Source organism: Dufourea novaeangliae, unplaced genomic scaffold, assembly GCF_001272555.1.
Source record: "Dufourea novaeangliae isolate 0120121106 unplaced genomic scaffold, ASM127255v1 scaffold11, whole genome shotgun sequence".
NCBI lineage: Eukaryota > Metazoa > Arthropoda > Insecta > Hymenoptera > Halictidae > Dufourea > Dufourea novaeangliae.
The window spans coordinates 74,775-95,530 of NW_015373895.1; the positions used below are offsets into that span (position 1 = coordinate 74,775).

Here is a 20,756-nt window from a genome sequence, read left to right on the forward strand (position 1 = left end):
CCATTGTGCATACCAAGTTATTATTAATTCATTTTGCTCGTTGATTCACTACACAGACTTGGGGTACGGGCAGTGGGTCTATACCTATGGTACGGGCACTGGGTCTGTACACTAAGACTGTTTGCCGATCCCTCTGGTTTCTATTGAGAAGCCAGATATCGGACGTATTTAGTCTTTGCCTGGTAAGTAGGATTTGGAGAAAGACTCGTGCGTGCCAGGGTACGGAGTAGTCGGGAGGCTGCTCCGTAAACGGACTCTGTTTAACAGAGAATCTCGCTTGCACTACCATGCTTGTGTACTCTTTTGGTTCGGGTCTGGTACGCAGGTGACCAGCCCAAAGCTCCATGACAGTAAAAGATGGATCCGGGTTAGCGAGGTGTCGCCCGTCTTTCCTATTTTCTTAAACCAGGTTCTGGCGACAACACTTTCATCGCGATACTTGTTCATACTGTAGTGTAACGCGTAGTTCATCGTAGACTTAATAACTGCTTTGTATATAGAATATTCGGTGCGTAAACGAAATGATCGATGGAACTTTTTCCATTCCGTCTATCTCTTTCGTTTGAGTATTAGCGACTATGTTGCGTTTAGTTTAAGTTATTTTGTCTTAATAGCATTAATTCGTATTAATTAGAATATTAAGATAATATTAGTTCTAAGCTGAAGAACGAAGACAACCGACGAGGGAACTTAGTTTTTTATAGGTTTAGACTCAAGAAAGAAGTCATCCGCCGAGGGATTTTAGTACCGATAGTATTACATAGTTAAGATTTAAGTTATTTATAAGGTTTATTGTGAAAGGTGGGTAGATGTAGAACTTGTGATTCCATCTACCTGCCTTGGGCCTCCACTCGCAGCAACCTCCTCGTGGTGAGGCCTGGGCAATCGGTATTATCATCGGTAAAGTACTGTAAACTGATGACAATATCGAGCTAATGGCTGCGAACTTCGAATCTATCTCATAAAACCACGTTCTATATTATATCGAACTAGGATTATTTTAGAAATCGATATGAGATTCAAAGTGTAAAAATGTCTAGTACTTTGAATGTTTTAGAAAAGTATTCGAGATAAAGATGTATGGAACTACTGAAAATTACTTTAGATTCCTTTTCCTTATTCTGTAAATTCTTTGATTGGAATATGAATGTTGCTGGAAGTATGAACATTTTCACAGGACAATGATATAAATGGAACTTTAAAACTTTTTTAAGTGTTACAATGATATTTCGTTATATGTTCCATAATGTCAATAATATTGATTTCCTTGCAACATCCATAATTATTACAAATGTCAATGTAACGAAATATCTTTTATGCGATGTTTGTGGTGTAATAAAAATCTGTGTTTCGATTACGCTTTTGATACGTATTACTCACTTATATGTAATAATATAGAATAAAAATATACTATTAGTCCGATATTTGAAAATATGCATACATTCGTTGTCACTGTTAAACTGTTGTAATAACAATGGAATAATAAAATAATTTACTCAAATGTACATAATAATACATATACATATCCATAAAACCAATATTAAACGCAATAACTTTTTTGTACGCGAAGGAAAACTAATATAGGTCCGTCGGGATTGGAACCCAAGACTCCTTTCTAATACGTCTACTTCATAGCGAACGGACGGAAGAGAATCCGTTCACGACCATGGTCCCTTCTTAGATTTAACGTAGTTCACAAATTCACCGTTCTCATAACGTAGAGGGCAGCAGAAAATCCCTGACTTTTTACACTATCGGTATTTCAGAACATAAGACACGAAGTCCCATAAGATGATAGGTCTATCCTATACCTCGTCGGTGCTCGTACACTAGGTGACATAATGAAGTATTTCTCAAGACGTGAATACTTATGAATTGGCATGTTTGTACTTCAAAGTCACTTGATGTTTGATGCTACACGAGGCATAATGATGCTGAATTGTTTAAGACGTTGGTAACTAAGGTAACCGAGAGGATATGCGCAAACAAGACTGAAATTCGTTATTTCGCGATTGTGGTCTTATTTGACGTTTAATGTACATCTATTCTGAATTTATCTGTTACAAATATCCAAATGTAAGGCAAGATATAAAAACGAATAAAACAAGAACATGTAAAAAGTGACATTACTAAAATGTCCATTAACGGTGCATTTAGAATAAGTTGCCTTGTAGTTAAGTGAAAAAATATATACTCTTCCGTTTCATGTTTCATGACTGTCATATTTATCCCTTAACCTTAAACTGAAGCATCGGATATTTTTATTCCCGTCAAATCATATAGATACTCGGAATATGAATGGAATATATAACACTTCATTTGTGCTAATAATACTTAGCATTCATGCTTTATCGGTAACGTCGGGTATTGACACTAAAATGGTAACAGGGTACGTAGCCCTGCGAACGTGGGACAGAAAAAACCATTGAATGATAGGTCTATTCTATACCTAGTCGGTGATAGAAGTATACTAATATTTATAAATATGGTATATATTTTGTGGACACTCGGAATAGTTTGGTGTTGTGATGCATTATATTTGAAATATTTACAGTGGTTTCGAGAAAATATAAGAATGAAGCATGATAGAACCATCTTTGAACCAAATTGAAGCATTTAAAAATTGATGAAAGTATGTGTAAGTTAATAGAAACCTGAAATAGACAAAATTATTTGTACGATGCGAAACAGGTTAAGTGACATGTGGCAAAAAGGGTAGGATAATTCGCTATTGAAAGGAACAATTATGCAGTTAATTATGAACTCGTGTTAGAGAACAGTTTATTATTTACAGTTTTCACATAATCATTTAATAAAATATTCGAAAAAATGAACAATAATTTAAACCAAATATTATGGTAACTTGAACCACAATTGTATGTATCTGAAAATGCTAAATAATGTATATCTGATTGAATACTAATATATGTTAATTTACATAAAATATGTTTATGATTTTCAGATTGCAAAAATTGAGATTCCAAATTTTCGTCATTTATTAGGGCTTCCATTATTCCATACATATGAATAAATGAGGTTATCACTTCTTCAGTGGGAACAGAAAGACCCCCTCTTTGTAAGTGATCAAAATATACATCGCCTACAGTTTTATCTTTATCCTCCACAATTAATAATCAACATATATTGTAATTTAAGTTTTTAGCAACAGAATGGGACCCATAACCAGGTATGTAACTTTTAATGGATCATCTACAACATAATTGGACAAGTATTCAGTATCCATAACAAAACATTCTCCAGTACACCATTGGGAGATAGAATACTTATGTACCTTTGAATATCACTTTCTGCAAAATGCAGACTGCAAACGGCAAAATATTTTGTTGGTGTCTAATTTTTACAAGGAATAGCAGCCATCTATTTTTTCTGCAATTCCTTATCTTTGGGGAATAAAAATATAGATATATAATTACTATCTCTTAAATTACTATCATAATTTCCCTTACAATTGGGAACACAGCAACGCCGTGACATTATTAATAAACATGAAAATTATAAACAAAAATATATGTAAAACAAAATTTCCAAAAAGGCTATAGATTTTATTAAATAAATGTGCTACACACAAACAGATGATATGTAGAGTTAATATAAATAAATAAAATTTACCTACATTATTGTACTGTTTCTTACATTCGTAGGATTACAATAATCTAAACATTTGAAGGATAGGCGGTAAACTGGGAGGCCGGTAGAGGGAGACTGAGTAGACAGGAGGCCGATGAAAGCGAGAGGCCTGGGAGGCTGATTGTCAGCCGCTGATATGGTAGGTTTAGTTGGGTATATTGAAGCCGGACCCCTGCGTTGTTGCCATTTTTACCTTCAGCACGGCTAGTAATAGAGTCAGCTGTGGTTATACTATAAGAAAACAGATATGATTGTAGATTTTATAGTGCAATTAAAAATGAAATTAAGTATTTGTGACATAATTGATTATTCTAGCCAATCAAAAATACCTTTGTTAGAAGGAGAATGTGTGTTTGTACTTTGTTTAAAGAAAGGTAAGTTACACGATTCACCACACGAAATGAACATTGATTTGTGCAGTGAAAATAATACAAATATAATAAAGAATTGTTTATTTTTACGTAAAGCTGGTGCTAGTCAAAAGTACGAACACATAATTACTGCACTGTTGTACATCAAGAGATAAAAGACAAACAAAAACTGGGTGGACTGTTGATTTTGGTGTACTTTCTGATAATTAATTAATCAAATAATCTTTGTTATTTTACAGGGAATGGGTCTCTAGTCTTCAGGATTTGTAATATGACATGCAAACTTAAATAGGTAATAAAATATACATATTTAAAGCAAAACAGTTTAGCATTTAAATAAATATGGCTGGAATAATATTGTATGTTAATAATGAAACCTACAAAATAGGAAACGCCTGATAAAATTAAATCATTTTTGAGAAAATGTAAACTGCACACATACATGTACTTGGTTATTTTCTTCCCTAAGTAAACCCATGGACAGGTGGGGCACTCCCCCCCCCCCAACCCTCCTGGACGGAAAAAAGTGGCATTTGCCCCACCCTACAAGAAAAACAATTTTTTGTCCCCCCTCCCTCCTCCCTTCCCAGAGTTACAAAATTTTTGCGCAATATTTAATATTGCAGTATAATTTAACACATGACCAACAGCCTCTATTAACGAAACGCATACATTTTCAATGCTTTATGACTAAAAACAAAATAAAGTGTGTCTGGCTACGTACAGCCTTTGTCACTGTGGCAGTCGATGTGTTAACTATGGAAACTACACGAGCTTCCTGGAATCCCAAATACTTTAGTTAGGTGAACAGAATTTAGAAAGTTTGAAATTCCTGAAGCTTTTCAATTGTCGATAGCATTATATTAATGTCAACATAGTGTATAGTTAGTATTAGTAGTATCAATATACCCAAGGCTTGAACTAAACATGGAACCAGCAAACATAATTGATTCTCATAATAATTGTTTATTATTGAAGTGATATAGATATAATGATCCGTAATGTAATTTAACTACAATGATGGATTTCGCAACTAGCATAGTCGTGTTTATACATGGATTATACAATATGTACAGAAAACTTAAAATCGTACAAGCAATACTTTGTTTTGGACAATTTCACAGAATTCGCAATCAAGGATTAGCTGCCGGGCTGTTTCGTCGCCCCCCCCCCCCGTTCCACTTTTTTAAAAACAGCGTTGTGCAAGCGCGCGACATCTGTATTTCAAACGTGAAAATGTTCCACTTAACTTACGAAACATTTTAGTAGTACACTAACGATTTACACGGACTTCTCTAATCGATTTTGTCTCCACATATCACGTGTTCGGTATTTACAGCAGTATTATGTATATATGTATACGTCCGTCGTTCCTATCGGAGAACCATCCGGTTTGAACCGACGGCAATCTTTTGATTTTCCTCATACAACTATTCCCCATGATCTTGGACATTTTTTTAAATACACCTTGCATTCGATGTATTTCTTCTCTGTTTCTTTCTCTCTGAATTACATTATAAATCATATCAAATTCGTTCATTCTTGATATGGCTGCAACTTGTCTCTATTTTAATTGTTCACAATTTATTTCATCGGCTTATTATTTTTACGAAATCAAAATTTAACTGTCCAGGAGATACGTGATCGATTTGCTTTTCGATTTATAACAGTTTATACAAAAACAAAACCACATTACAATTTTACATTGAACTTTTGGGAGTTACTACTCCGATTGATCGAAGTGAAATTTACTTTGTAAAAGATTTTGGACATCTCTGCGCGCACGCAAGAGTGCTTGAAACGCCACATTCTTTTAACGTCCCTTTTAAAACTGCGCTTTCATGCGTTTCTTATAGAACAGTGATTATTTTCCCCCTGTAATTAAAGGCGCTACTCTCGAAAGATCAGAAGCCACGAATCGTTTCCCTTTCACACAACTTTCAACTGAACTTAGTATTATCGGTAACCTTTTATTTCCTTGCAGACACCTAGATTTTTCATGATTCCAGAAATTCTGACTCACTCTCAATTAACATTGTGATTCAAACCAATCACCATTGTTTTGATGAATTAAAAGAAAAAAGAACAAATAACCAAGGGTAAAATTCGTTGAATCTGATACTGTCGAAGTACTGCTATCAAGTTCACTTAACACGTTCGTGCCCGATATCGCAGATCTGCATCATGGGCGGGGACCGTAAAGCCTGGAATATTCTCTATGCGTGCAGAGGTCACGTGGATCACAGGCGATTCGTTGAGAAGAGATATCGTTACTTGCTTATTAGACGAACCCACGGATGTCACGATAATTGGTAACCAATCATAATTACATTTCGCCGATCTCTGACTTTCACTGTACGCTCCACACTCATTACAGACCTTAATTTCCGTTTGCAGGTTCTAAAGTCGAGCGCGAACGTGTTAACCTATGTACTACGGTTAAAAGGAAAAGTGTTTGCATACCGAGTTTTTCAGAATTTAATTTATATACTGAGAAACATTGATTCGTTTTTATGTTTTTTTTTTCTTGTATTAAATGAAAGCAGTTCTCATAACGTTAATTGCAGCACATATTGTTTTCCATTACAGTGGACTCTAACTATATTGCCACGCGAGGCACTTCCCCTTCAAACCTACTGTCGATGACACAAACTCGCTCTCCCACCACTTAGCATGGAGCGGGCTCTAACGTCATTGTCCTTTTACTCCCCTACAGCCCCGACCATGGCAATATAGTTAGAGTCCACTGTACTTTGTATCTCCATTCAGTTTGACAACAGTCATACAGCAATATTTACATTCATTGTGAATGATTGTTCGAAACTTATATCTTTTAATGAAGATATGTCTCACAATTCCAGCAGAAGAAAATTCATTGAATTTTGCCTAGAGTTTCAATTACTAAGCCGCTGAAAGTTTTCGCAATGGCCAATTGATTTTGAATTTGCTTCTTGACTTTCTTCATTTCGCGCGCGACAAACTTTCGAATCGACGGAAGTCTTAAAACGTTATCTCTAAGCTAATTAAAAATCAGATAAATTACACGAAGTGCCTACTGGGCACGCGTATGTCGCTATTATTACTTTTTACAGATTTTTACACGCATACCGCGTCCCTTATTCTTTTTATTATCCGCGTTCCGGGGTTCAACGCAAAGAATATACGGGAAAGCGGTTACACAGGAGTATTAGTTTTCAAGAACGAACGTATGCGATTATTTGCACGATGCATGGTGTCTGCACGTGTGCATTTCTGAATTTGGGACCGCGAATAAAGTTTCGCCATACAAATTATTCTGTTAAAAAATTGCACATTCAATCGATTCTGTTACGTTTAGTTTTTGTAAATGCGATGGGTTTTCAAAAAGAATAAATATGTGTGATTTCAGTTATCATTTTCATATAACCAATCAATAAATTATCGATTGCTATTTATAAATTCATACCTCTTTATTAACTAAACATCTGACAAAGTCGGCCCAAATCATCTGCGAGCATAAAAATTGTTTCCTCCATTATTTATTGTTAGTTCATTTGATCACGTGAAGCGAAATATTCATAATATGCGAAAATTTTTCGACTAACAACATGTGTGATCGTGCGCTAACTGAAATTTAATTGATGTTACTGGCAAACGTATACGCGAACAGAAATTTCTGTAGATATTATTTTAACATGTGTGTTCTTTCCCCTTGAAATATTGAATTACAGTGCGATTAAAGCTAGTTTTATGTTTTCTCTGACCTAAGAATAAATATTCAACGAAACAATTGTGGTTAAGCAGTTAAATATTTATATGTTTGATTCATAAATACTTCTATAAGCAATGCTGTCTAAAGTTGAGAAGTATTTCACATGGACATTCATAGCATCGTTTATATAACTCATTTACGTTACATTCGCTTCGAAGTTGTTACCGTTTACAATAATTTTGTATATAGTGTTTTCTTATTATATAACGCTTAACAGACAGTTGTCGCATATCACGTGACTCAAGTTACCTCTGAATATTATGGATGCCACGATTTTTACGCTCGTAAGTTTTTCGAGCCAGGCTCAGGGAGAGAAGACGACTGATTTTGATTAATGGTGGAGTCGAGCGATATGAACCGAGATTAAAAAGGTTTCTTTGTTCTTTACTTAAGCGTAGAATGATGCTATCAATCACAACGTATCGTCTAGTGGAATTGAATTTCAACTCTGCAGTAGTTTACTGGCGCTTGATCGGGGAGAAGTTAAAACCGTCGAGGTTCGGGGCAACACAGGTAGACGTCGGCTGTCTTCTATACAAAAGAACGACAAGCTAAGTTGCAGTGAGTACTGTACATCAAGTGTAAATAATAATACTATGATACAACGTATAAGTACATTGGTTTAAATGATTGCAGGCTGCTCCTCTCATATCACAGCGAGGGGCGTTGCCGGACCCGCCTCTTTTCTAAAAACGACCTTCTTGAAAAAGAAAGCGACGCATGTATTCGCATGTGTATACAACTTGCGCACTCATACCCCGTCGCACCAATATAAAAACTTCCGTTGTAGTTAACCGTACAACGTAAATCCGTTTGTTTTATAGTCGCGGAAACTTAACCAAATCGCTTTTCTGAGAGATCAGCCTGAAATTCGTCAGGCGATGCGATCGAAATAAATAAACTTTCTTTCAACGTTTCCGTCATACGATTAACAACATTCGGCGATACTCAAAACGGTTAAGTTAAATAACATGCTCTGTATATATTTGTAAAATAACCCTAAGTGAGTTGACCATCACTGTCGCGCATGGACGGTCAGAGTACGGAGGGCCGGGACGTCGCGGTGCCACGTGTCTTGCGGCCCAACGGCTCAGTCTAGGCACCGCGCCCGTCAGACCCTCGTGCGAAGCCACGTCACGGGGGGTTCTAGAAATCGGAACGTAAACCCACACACTGACGCTGGGACTCCAGCTGCCGGGCCCATCGGTCCTCTTTAACACGTTTAAGACTAGTGTGACAATAGGAACATGGTATCTGCTGGCTCTGGGTGTTACGAGGATATGTCGTCGTTTCGATGCACCGAAACACTGCTGGCTCTGCGACAATGTCTTTTTAGCAGCTAGTTAGCAGGTCGGAGTTCAGTTGCCGATCACGTGTAGCCTCGAAGACGAAAGATATGTACCGGTTGAACTTCACGTGGCTAAGCCTTCGCCTCTAGACGCCGGTGGCGGTGGAAGTCGAGCAGATGGTGGTGCGGAGTTGCTCTCCGACCCGTTTGTAGGCTCTCTGTCGTAGTGATGCTGAAGATTATCGCCTGTCCACGCGGGAACACTAGCAGAGTTTTGATTCCCACCATTCGACGACGGTGTGCCTGGAGAATGGGACGGTGATGACGTCTGAAAGAGCATGGATCCGGATGGAATCGAAGATTTCCCGTCGATCAGTGGCCCGTTACTACTCGGCGCCATGGATTGCTTGTCCATGGGAAATCCAGCTCCGGCTGCGTACACGGAGCCGAACAAGCCTGCGTACTTTCCGGTAGCCACCGAATGGCCCGGTAACCCGTTGTTACTTTGAATCACCGAGATCTCGTTCAACTGTAAGTAATGCACGCCAACTGGTTAGATTTCTTCGCGGGCAATTACCTATAAAAATGAAGCAAAGATTTCTTATCCACGACGAAAATTGGATCTCCATTATGATACTTTTTACGGTGTTTAAGGAAGGTCTGATCATTTTTTAATCCCGGTGCTGGATGTATCTACTCAAGCGAATCTGTTCTAGTACGTCTTGGGACTTCTGAAATTTCGTGGCTTTGATATTATCACTCAAATGGCTAATACTGTCCGACATACTATTTGGAAATGAATAATCTTTTATTTGCCAACATATCACCACTGATTGATTTACTCTGCCTCCGTTATTCCTGTTTCTCTCTTATTACAGTTCTCTCTATAAACACAATATCATGCTTATTTCACACAAATATAATCTAATATCGATAGAGTGACAGAAATTCTATAAGAGCACCATCTATGTACAGTTTTCCAAACATTTAAACAGGAGTCTCTTTCATCTTCAGACATTACCGTTTTATTAGTAATTTGTATGTTTCAAACAAAACACAAAGCTATCGAGGTTCTTTTGATCGAACAACACAAGGTAGCACAGAATATTTCTTGGGGACACAGAGAAAACTGTATCTGTATATGTGCCTAAATCATTACTTTTCTTCACTATCGAACATTAATAAGCGACATAATAGATAAACTCTTGTTGTTTCCTGACATTTTAATACAAAGTTTAAAGTTACAACAACGTTAATGTGATTTTAATGAAACAAAATGGTACAGCACAAAACTTACTTTCTGTTGTACGCCGTTAAGGAACGGCGCGGGTAGATACGGGTAGAAGAGATCCGGTCGCCGTTGGAGAAACTCCGAGTCCTTGGGTGTGATGGGTAGGGGAGGCAGATCCAGGGACATTCGACGGCCTCGTCGGGAGGCTCCGTTGGTCCACATATGAGTGCCCATATGTACCTACGATAAAAAATCACGACGTTGTTGTTACGGCCGTTAAAGTATGGCAGGTGCGGGTATGTTTCATCGAGCTTGCGGTATTGTACGTTACGCATCAGCGTTAGTACAAGCGGTAGCAGCTAGCTAATGTTAGTGAAAAAAACTCGAAGAATCCGAAGACACAAGAAGAACAGGGAAGAAGAAGGGAGAGAGACAGAGAGAGAGAGAGAGAGAGAGAGAGAGAGAGAGAGAGAGAGAAAGAGAGAGAGAGAGAGAGAGAGAGAGAGAGAGAGAGAGAGAAAAGAAAAAGAGAGAGAGAGATATATATATATATAGGTAAAGAGAAAGACAGAGATAGAGATAGTGGTGGAAAAAAGGGAAAAATTGTCTGTATACCTTGAGATTGCCCTTGGTGGTGAATGCCTTCTGGCAGACGGTGCATCGGAACGGTTTGTCGCCTGTGTGAGTTCTCATATGGATCTGGAGCGCCGAAGATGAGGAGAAATTCTTATTGCAAATCTGGCACAAGTGTTTGCTCGGCACGCCTGCAAATACACACACACAGTTTCTCTAAACAGGCCCTGGCACAAGTTTTCCCGAGGCACAAGCTTGTCTCTTCAAACGATATTCCCGCGGTTCGACACCGAAGGTGATTCTTTTCGTGACTCGGCCTGCGATGAAAGCAGACAGAGACGAAGGGGAGAACGAAAATAGATCCAAACCTGCCACCAGGAATGCGTGAAAAGAATAGCGGTGTACAGAAAGCACAAGCGTGCGAATAAGCGAAGCCCGTTACACTACCCTTGGGGTTTGATAGATGATGGAATGTGATCTGTTAGCGGAAGAGTTAAATCTGCCAAGCCAAGCCCTGGACTGGACGAATTGTGCTCGATGAAGAAGCAAGTTGGACTCTTTACGAACAGTTTTACTACTTACTGGCTGGTCTCTTTGGTGCGGGCAGATCTCCTTCAGACGGAGATCTCTTCACCGAAATGGTTTGTTCTATTGATGTTGGAGGCATCGGTGGAGGAGGCGGCGGTGGCGGAGGAGGTGGTGGCAGGCCCGTGTCTTCAGCGCACATAGGACTCCTCGAGGTTTCATGCTCCTGTGACTGCTGTTGGAGTTGCTGCTTCGAGTCGCTGAACAGATGAGGCGGCATGTCGCGGATTTTGTGTGTTAGCATGTGCTGTTTCATGTTCCCCTGCGAATCAGAATACGATTTATCGTTAAACACTTTGAACCTACGACACCTCCACTTCAACCACTCTGTCGATTACACGACTCTCTCGATCACACCACTCTGCATAATTTCTGACGTTTCAGAACCGTTGATTACCATCAAGAGAAATACGACAGTATTTTTCGGTAAATTATACAAAGAAACGTAACGGACAATTACACTTGCGGATAACATATCAAAGTTATGGAAAGGAGGGGGACAAAATACTTGAATAGGACAGTGAATTATGAAAATAATAAAGAAACTTCGAGAGAAACACATGATAGAAGACTGAGCCTTGAAGCAACACGTTAAGTTTGAATTTTATATCCTTTCGATACTCGTTCGAAAAAATGTCCACACGAATAATTGAATAAACTAAAATCCATCGAGCATAAATTTTGTACATGTTTCGTTAGAAGATTCAGTGTGTTTTTGTCCTTCCGAGGCAGTCGAATATTGCGTGAAAAATTGAAATTCTCGAAATGTTTGAATTCTTGGAAACTGGCCTTGATTGTGAAAAAGAATGTAGAATCGTTTCGTCAATACACAGTGGTGTTATCATTGCTTTTGTTTCGTTCTCTATATTGACCAGGCTCTTACCAGGAGGCTGTGCGCCGAGGGTAGAAGTCCGAGGGCGGGTGACATCAGCGGGGGTAGGCGGATGGCAGGATAGACAGGTGTCAGCCCCCGCCCCCCTCCGGCTCCTCTCCGCCCCCGGTTCTTCCGTTCCTCAGGCCGCCGCCGCCTCCGTTTTGGTTTCTCTCGATTACTGGCGCACGATGTTTGATATTGGGAATCGGGTGAAGTGATCGAACTATTATCGGGCAATGGTTGAGATGTACAGTTGCATGTTTGCTGACCGGAACCGTCGTTCTGAAAGTATCGTAGAAAAAAAACAAAGATACAGAGATGACCAAACCCAATGCAGATTAGGCTCAGGGCATGGTCATCAATTTTGTATTACGACGAAGGAAAAACGGTTTGTTGACCTTTATTATAAAATGATCTAAACATGTCTCATGAATGAATTGACCATTTTAGATTTTGTTACTTATTCAAATTATCAATTCAAACTGTTCCTGAAGTGTGTATTCTTCTACGAATTTTTCATTGCTACATTATAAATTTGTGTTACATAGCGAAACAAAGGTTATAAATCGTTTAATCTCTAATAACGAATTATTTAACGTGTATTCGGGCAATTATTACGTTCGAAATTGTGATTTCTTTAATTTATTGACGTTTCTATTGTTGTAAATCTCGCGAATTTGATAAAAAATAAGCAAGCTATAAATAAATACGAAAGTAATATCTATAAAATCAGAGCTCTTTTTCCAGTATAATAAAAACTTCAGAAAATGAGCGTTTGCAGTTTAATCTACCGAATTAAATCAATCTAAGAAAGTTTTATTACCTTCGTGGAAAAGCCTCGGTCGCATATGGTGCATTTGAAAGGTCGCTCCTTCGTGTGACTCCGGTAATGGATCTCCAGCGCGGAGTTGCACGCAAATGTCTTGTAGCAGATATTACATGTGGTGTTTCCACGCACTGTAACAGATCGTAGCTCTTTACAATTGCTTCTCGACACTTTGGCGACGTTCTATGTTTGTGAAAGCAATTTGTAACCGCGATACAATCGTGAATGCGATGTTTCGTGACCGCGTGGGAATGGACTAATTTTGTCGCAATATATGCTCGAAAGTAACAGAGACGTTTCTAACACGAAGTTCCAAGATATGAATCGACCGTTACTCCGTGAAAGAGTATATTTTTGAAAAAGTATAGTCGTGTAATCGGTTCTCGACATACCGACGGAAGGAGTGAAATGAATCGTGAATGCATTAATCAGTTTTGTGAAAAGATTTATTTATTCATCATGTATCCACAGTTCTGACTTTCTTTTCGTGCGAATAAAGGATCGATACAAAACTGATCTGTGGCCGTGAACGCTGGATTTTCGTCCATGTTTCTGAAGAAGAACACAAAGCGACTCGAACATAGAAATAAAGAAAGAAAGAGTGACAGAGGCATAGACAGAGAAACCCTGAGAAGGTATACAAAGAGACGATAACAGAATTAAGCGGAAGGGTAGGAGTGCTAGGTCCGGCTACACCACAAACAGGATGTCGATAGTACAGCTTGGATAAGGTGGACGAATCAGTCAGTCTTTCGGTCAGGATCAGTGAATCGTGTCAGATCGATCGGGAGGTGTAGCAGGAACTGCAGCTCGCCCTGATGCTAGCAGCGCCTACCTGCTGGCCCTCCGACAGCTAGACCGAGCGGGTTGTAGGTGGATGTGGCAGCCAGTACGGCTGACGTGGTAAGCGATGCCAGAGGTCCAGCAGCGCCTGATCCCGGAGTGATGGCGTTCATTGAACTGACACTATTTACGCTCGAGGATCCTATGCTGCTCGTGGATGGCGACGAGGAGACTGCTTGCAAGAGGCCTGCGAACATGCCGAAGGGGTGCGGATGGTGTGTCGCGGTCTGCGGCGGTGGTGTAGGCACTGATGCCACTGTAGCTGGTGTCGACGATGCGCGAGGCGTCAAGTCTAAGGGTGCACCAGGGTTCAGCGGACTGTTACTTTTCTCGCTACCATTGTATCGATGAAAAGGTGGTGACCTGGCTGTATTTCCGACGGTCGAAGTAGCTATCGTGGTAATAGTTCGCACTTGGTTCTCGAGAGCGGCAAGGGAAGTAGAAAAATTCGGCAAAGACATTTCTTTGTGTTCGTTCTCTTCGCTTTCGCGGTCTTGCTCGTCCTCTACATCACCGCGAATATCACGATTTACATGACACCGTTCGTCGTCTTCCCTCCGATCTTCTTCATCGTCCTCCTGGTCCTCCGCCTCCTCGCTATGCTCCTCGGTGTACCTCTGATGTTGCTGGTGTTGTTGTTGGTGTTGGTGTTGTTGAACTTCTTCTTTGAGCTCCAATTTCGGCGGAAAGCCCAGTGGAAATCCCGCTCCTGCGGGATGAATCGGTGGAAAGCCTTGTGGGAGGAACGATGCCAATGGATGCGGAGGATAACCCGGTGGAAACTCGTTCACCTCACCGGCTTGTATCTGTTCCGGACTGAGTTCCGTTGGCTCGCCTGTGTGCAAACGTATGTGTTGTTGTAGAACCAGTGCGTTTGTAAACTTCTTGTGACAGACGGGGCATTGATGAAGCACTCGCAGAGGCGGCTTCGCTCTGTGCACACCCATGTGCGTTTTCAGATTGCCTTTAGTAGTAAACGCACGGCCGCAAATCTTACATTTAAACGGACGTTCGCCGGTGTGGGTCCTGTAATGCATCTGCAATGCACTTTTGCAGGACAGCACTCTGTGGCAGATAACGCACTGGTTAGGATCGGTAAGCTTGTGTTCGATGTTGTCGACCAATTGTTGCAACTTCGATGTTTCCGAGGTTTTCGTTATCTCGATTAAACTTTCCCAAGAGTTGTCGTTGCTGCCTGGTCGAGGCAACAGGCTTGAATAGATAGCTGGATCCTTGGCTGGATCGATCATCTCACTGGTCGAAACCGCAGGCGTGTTTACAACTGTTGGCGCGGCATGGTGAGGTATTTGATGATGCGCGGGTGGTCCCGGGAAAAGAATACCCGCGAACGACGTTTGAAGACTTCCGCTGCTCGCGCTACTACTGGCGGGAGATGCTCCAGGATAAGCAACGATCTGCTGAGGTAAACGGTTTATGACTCCTCGACCGGATAGATTTTCAGGCTGTTCTTCGATCTCCTCGTCGACTTCCATGTCACCGTCTGCTTCTAATCGCCCGCTAATTTTACTGTCCATACTGCAGTCTTCGTACGTTTGTGGATGAGACAATGGATTGACGGAGGACTGAGGCGAGTTCAAATACCGTCTGGACGTTTCTTCGAAATCCTCGCTCTCTTCTTCCGTAGGCTCCTCAGTCTCCTCTGGTTCCTTCTTCGGAGTTATCCTCTCAGCGGCTTCCTGGCTGGTGGGCCGTTGCTGATACTGCTCCTGCATAGGTGACCGCTGCTCGAGTTTGATCTCATCCCTCTGCTCGAGCTGTTGTTTTTGTTGTTGGTGATTGTCGTGAAAGGAATGACGAGAGTTCGACACAATCGCGGGGGAATGTGGAGACGTGGTAGGGGCAGTGGTTATGGGCTTACTCAAGTTTTCCGGCACGTCTTGATCGTCTCGATGAGCGACAACCGGCGATCTGTACAAGGGTGGCATACCGGGCAGGGCTAAACCGAGTGGCAGGGGTGGCTGAGGAGGTAAAAAACCGTGTGCCGCCGCCGGATGAAAAGAGGGGTGATGAGAAGGTGGTGGCGGCGGTGGGGACGGCATTGGTCTCTGACCAGAGGCAATCTGCTGTAGCAGGGGTGGGTGGTATTTGTCCAGGTGTTCCGGAACGGGATTCGGGTTCATCTTAACATGTGGAAACTTGGCCGTATGCCTCTGGAAGTGGACCTTCAAGTTCCCTTTCGTGGTGAAGCGGCTGCCGCAGACGTTGCATTTAAAGGGTCGCTCACCTGTGTGCGATCGTATGTGGATCTGAAGTGCTGAATCGCTGCCGAACACCTTGCCGCAGTAACGGCATCGATGCTTGAAGAACGGCTCCCCGCGACCGCTACCAGACTTTGAATCGTACGGGGAAGGACGGGAACCTTTTCCACCTCTAAACGCAAGTTCGTCGGCCAGATTGTTCGCCAGCAAACCTTGACTGGCGTTGTCGAGTACCTCTTGAGCTCTCTTCTGCAGCATCTCCAAAGTATTCGGCTCGTGTAACGGCGGCGGATCGGTATTAGTTATTATCGACGAAGCAAGCGAAGAACTGATAGAGCAGAGCGGTGGCATTTGATGAGACATGGGCACCTGGCTACTGCTGGTAGTAGCAGTTGTACCCGTGGCGTTCGACGACGGTAATGGAAGATTCAAAGGAGATGCGCTGCTGGTTGGAGTCGGCCGTTCCTGGGATAGAATCGGCGTCATGGGAGCTGGCGAGGCTTGCTGATGGCTCGGTGGACGTGACGACGGAGGCGATGTTAAGCTTGATAGAGGTTTGGGTTGGATAATAGGAGACGAAGAAACTTCTTTGTTATCCGACGGCTCACCCGTGGTTTGTTGTTGCACTGTTTGGTTGTGCGTAATGGACAGTTGTTGTTGAAGTTGGCTGATCAACTGTAACTGGAACACTTGCTGATGTTGAAGGGTGTACAAGGTGCTTTGCAATAACGCCAAATCTTGCAAAGCTGCCTCACTATCAGCGCCACCGGCAAGGGCTGTCGCTGCAAATTGAGCGACTGCCACTTTTGTGTTTTGAAGAGCTTCCAAAGTGACATGACTAGTTCCAGCGGGCGGGAAAAGTCCAGCAGCTGTGCTGCTTTCCACGAAATTATTGTTGTTCTCCGCGTCTTGACGGTGACGCATTTGTTTACGCGAACCTTCTTCGTCATCCTCCTGCTCGTCTTGCTCGTCCACACCTTCCTCTTCGTCCTCCTCCAAAGGATCATCCTGATCCTTCTCGTCTTCATCGCCCTGATGAGACCTGACTGCGGTGAGATCCACAGCTTCGTCACCGGCGCCTCCTGCGCCGCCACTTTCTTCACCGTCCGATGTAAAGTCATTTTCCTCTCCTGTAACAAATCATTGTTATTAATATTAAAAAGGTGTTCAAATTTCCTTATCTGTTAGGTTACTTATTTTTAATAACGCGTAAATTCAAACAAATGTAAATATACTTTTGATTATCTTAATCCTACGAAAACAACGGAATTGTAATTTTATTTAATTACATTTGTTTTGACTTTTGTGAAACGATAATTTAGGAATTGGGCTAAACGATTGAAATTTTTCATTAAAATAACCGATTTCACAAGTAGCATTAAACGGCAGTTTTTAATTATTAACAACGCTTTTTTTCCGTGCATTTTATATGATCCAAAAATGAAAACCCACCCTTATGCGCACGAAGAAGGTCATGGTGAATTCTAGATCTGCCGGTCAAATAATCGATACAATTTGTGAATATTAAAAGAAATATATTTTTTAGGAAATGTCACCACCAGTACAGTCAAAAGAAAAATATAATTTCACATTCTCTTGGTAAATATTCTTCCAGAATATCACTATATAAAAAGCTTGTTTTTCTTCTTTCTATTGAAGTATTAAAACGATATACGTAGTTATACAAACGAAAGATTTTATTCTTCGAGCGTGACGAAACGTGGAATAAATCAGCATAGAGTTCAGTTGTATAGATGTATTCCACCACTTTTTAGAAAGAAATCCGTACATGTTTGGCATGCAATCTAGTAATACAGACACAATCACTAGTAATATTAAACTAAGCGGTCTTTCTGGTTTTTTCCTTCTTTCAACAAAATTTGTCAAATAGGTCTAAAGTGCACCAAATACTGTCAGTATGTACAGAGTTCATTTCAAACTAAATGTAAGCTCACAATTTCGTTAAAAAAGAAAAATAAATGAGTATGGTATAGGAAAGTAATTAAAGGAAGTATCTAAATTGCAGAGAAATTCTATAAGAAGTTCTAGACTTTATGAGGATATACATTCATCAAAAGTACAAAAAGTCGTATGATAATTATCTCCAAGATGAAATGTTCAATGCTCAGTTAAACTTGTACATGGTAATCGTTTTATACATAAAATGTGTAATCTACAAATTCCGTTACATTAGCTTCGGTTCTATCACGGTTAATAAGTTCAGGATTTCATTTGACGGATTATTATGCAGATTATTTAAAAATTGTCAGACGGATTACACAATATATATCAAAGCGACACTTCCGGTGAAGAGGGAGATGTTTTTTCCAAAACGAAACAAGAAATTCCTACGAAGATGAAAGGTACTCGCCAGAAGATCCTCAACGAAGACATTAACAATTCAAGGAGTTTGCGAGCGAGAGTTTCAAAGATTAACTATCGAATATAAAGTTAGCTAAACAACGGCTTGACGTGAAACGAAGAATAAGCCAAAAACTCATCAGGTTTCACGTCACAATTGAACCTATCGTCAAGGTTCCAGCTTGATAAAAATTCTGCAGTGTTAACACAAAACACACATGGAATCGCTGATCGTTGACGATTTGGTATTACATAACGAATAAGGTAATAGTGAAAGGGTTAAGTACTATGCAGAGATGGAAAAAAGGTCAACGGGGGAACACAAGCAGGCTACTTTGTTCGCTCTGCGGAAGTCTGCTTGTGATGCTTCCGCAGGCCAGTGGTTAGCACGCTGATACGTCGCAGCATTCCCTTGAAGTTGCACTATCCCACTTAGTCGCGATGTGTCCCGTTCGCTCTCATCGTCACGCCGTGTTGTATAATATCCGACCGTGGATGTACCGTTTCGGCCAATAATCAAAATACGTGTGCTCTGTTTTGATAAATTGTGTCGCAGAAGTTAGGTCTATAGTGTTGATTATACTATAACCAATCCGACCTGCGTTCCGTCCGTTGGTCAAGTTTTCATCTAATCTTTGCTAATACGGAATCAAACCGCCACTGAACTACATAATAGCAAAACTCTTAGAAAGAACCGGGTTCAAATCGTGCCAATACTAAAACAACAGTGACACACGATAATTAGTATTCCGTGTCGCGAACGCATGTGACAGGTACCACTGAAAACGTTGAATAAGTGCACGGTGGTCAATGGAAAACGAGGATCGTGCAATTATTATTCCCGGCGGGACTGTCCAGATCCGCTTGAAACGCATCGGTTCGTGTTTCGACAGAGTGACGTCGCACTGATCCACACTGGAGAACGCAACTAGATACAAATCTTCATCACTGACAAGAAGACGCAGAAGAGAACAATATCAACGGATGAATTCACAGAATACACGAAACTGTTACGCGTGGCGTGGTTCAAGGTTAAACCGTACCAGAAGATCGGGGACACGAGAGTCTGGAGGGTCTGCAGATGCCTTGCTTAAGTGCACGGCATTCGAGACGTCGCGTGATGCTCCATCTCATGAGCTGCATGTCTCCTCAGGTCCGCGGAGGACCCAATTCGTGGCGCCGACTTGCGGTGGTACGTCAAAGCTACGCTACGTTTCGGTCGGATGTCCCACGCGCCGACCGGTGTCATCCGGCAAGGACGAGAACCGACTGATCGCTTAGTACAGATTCAGCCTGGGCGTAGGTACCGTCGCGCGTCACGCATCACCCTTCTCCCACCACCGATCTCGATCCCCGCCATCGGCCCTCCCCACCGCAAGCAAGCTTCTACACTCGGTTATGACAGGGAAGGCGGTGCAGTTCATAAATCAGGGGGTAAAGGGCGGGGTCTGCGCGAACCACTCAGAGGCCGGTTATTAATTATTATACAGTGGGAGCCCCACTCCTTGGTTCCACCTACGCCGCGCAACTTCCGGATCCACGGAACTGTGTGCGTCCCTTTGCTCGGTCGGCGAGTGACACGGCTCGATGCGTTCCGCTTTCGATTTTCTTTCCGCTCGAGGCTGTCTCGCGAAATAAGAAAGTGTGAATTCGGGGAACTCCGTAGTGGACACTATTTTTTTCTCTGGGATGCATTTAAATATTGATACATTTTTTTAGGGAAGATATTATGCTTTTTATTTTATAGCGCTACGCAAGATGCACCGATGAAACGCAGATACGATCACTTTTGTTGATGAAAAAAGCATGTTCATCGTGGAACTATTTTTTTAAGTATTTGAAACGATGAAATCGTTCTTGTAAATATAATAGGATAAAAGGCCCGATTACTGACACTTTAAGAAATGACACTGACATTACTGCATAATTTTTTATTAACTGACCAAAAACATAAGTTATTATTTGTATTTATTATTATTTAATATGTTTAATTGAAGGAAAAATTTTTTGTGACTTTCTGAACCTCTGCTTTTGTTTATAAATTCATTAATTTCAAAAATACACCTGGAAAGGTATTACTGTCACCCATAAAACGTCTTTGATCAAATTACTGACATCCCAATTATTGTTACCTAACCAAATACTGTCACCTAACCCAGACCGTATTGGTGAGATTAATAGCATAA

The 20,756-nt window shown here is 41.1% G+C and overlaps 1 protein-coding gene across 1 annotated transcript in view; it reads right to left on the reverse strand.

Annotated features, from left to right (window-relative positions):
* Positions 1-9,182: 9,182 nt before the first annotated feature.
* The window catches only part of LOC107189827 (homeotic protein spalt-major-like), an 83,481-nt gene continuing 71,907 nt past the window's right edge, over positions 9,183-20,756 (reverse strand). The window contains exons 2-8 of the mRNA XM_015578501.1: positions 13,983-17,339; positions 13,145-13,278; positions 12,331-12,603; positions 11,445-11,709; positions 10,905-11,053; positions 10,356-10,529; positions 9,183-9,587 (exon numbers count right to left, since the gene is read on the reverse strand). Coding sequence (XP_015433987.1) covers positions 9,183-9,587; positions 10,356-10,529; positions 10,905-11,053; positions 11,445-11,709; positions 12,331-12,603; positions 13,145-13,278; positions 13,983-17,339 — 4,757 coding nt within the window. The remainder of the gene's footprint in view (positions 9,588-10,355; positions 10,530-10,904; positions 11,054-11,444; positions 11,710-12,330; positions 12,604-13,144; positions 13,279-13,982; positions 17,340-20,756) is intronic.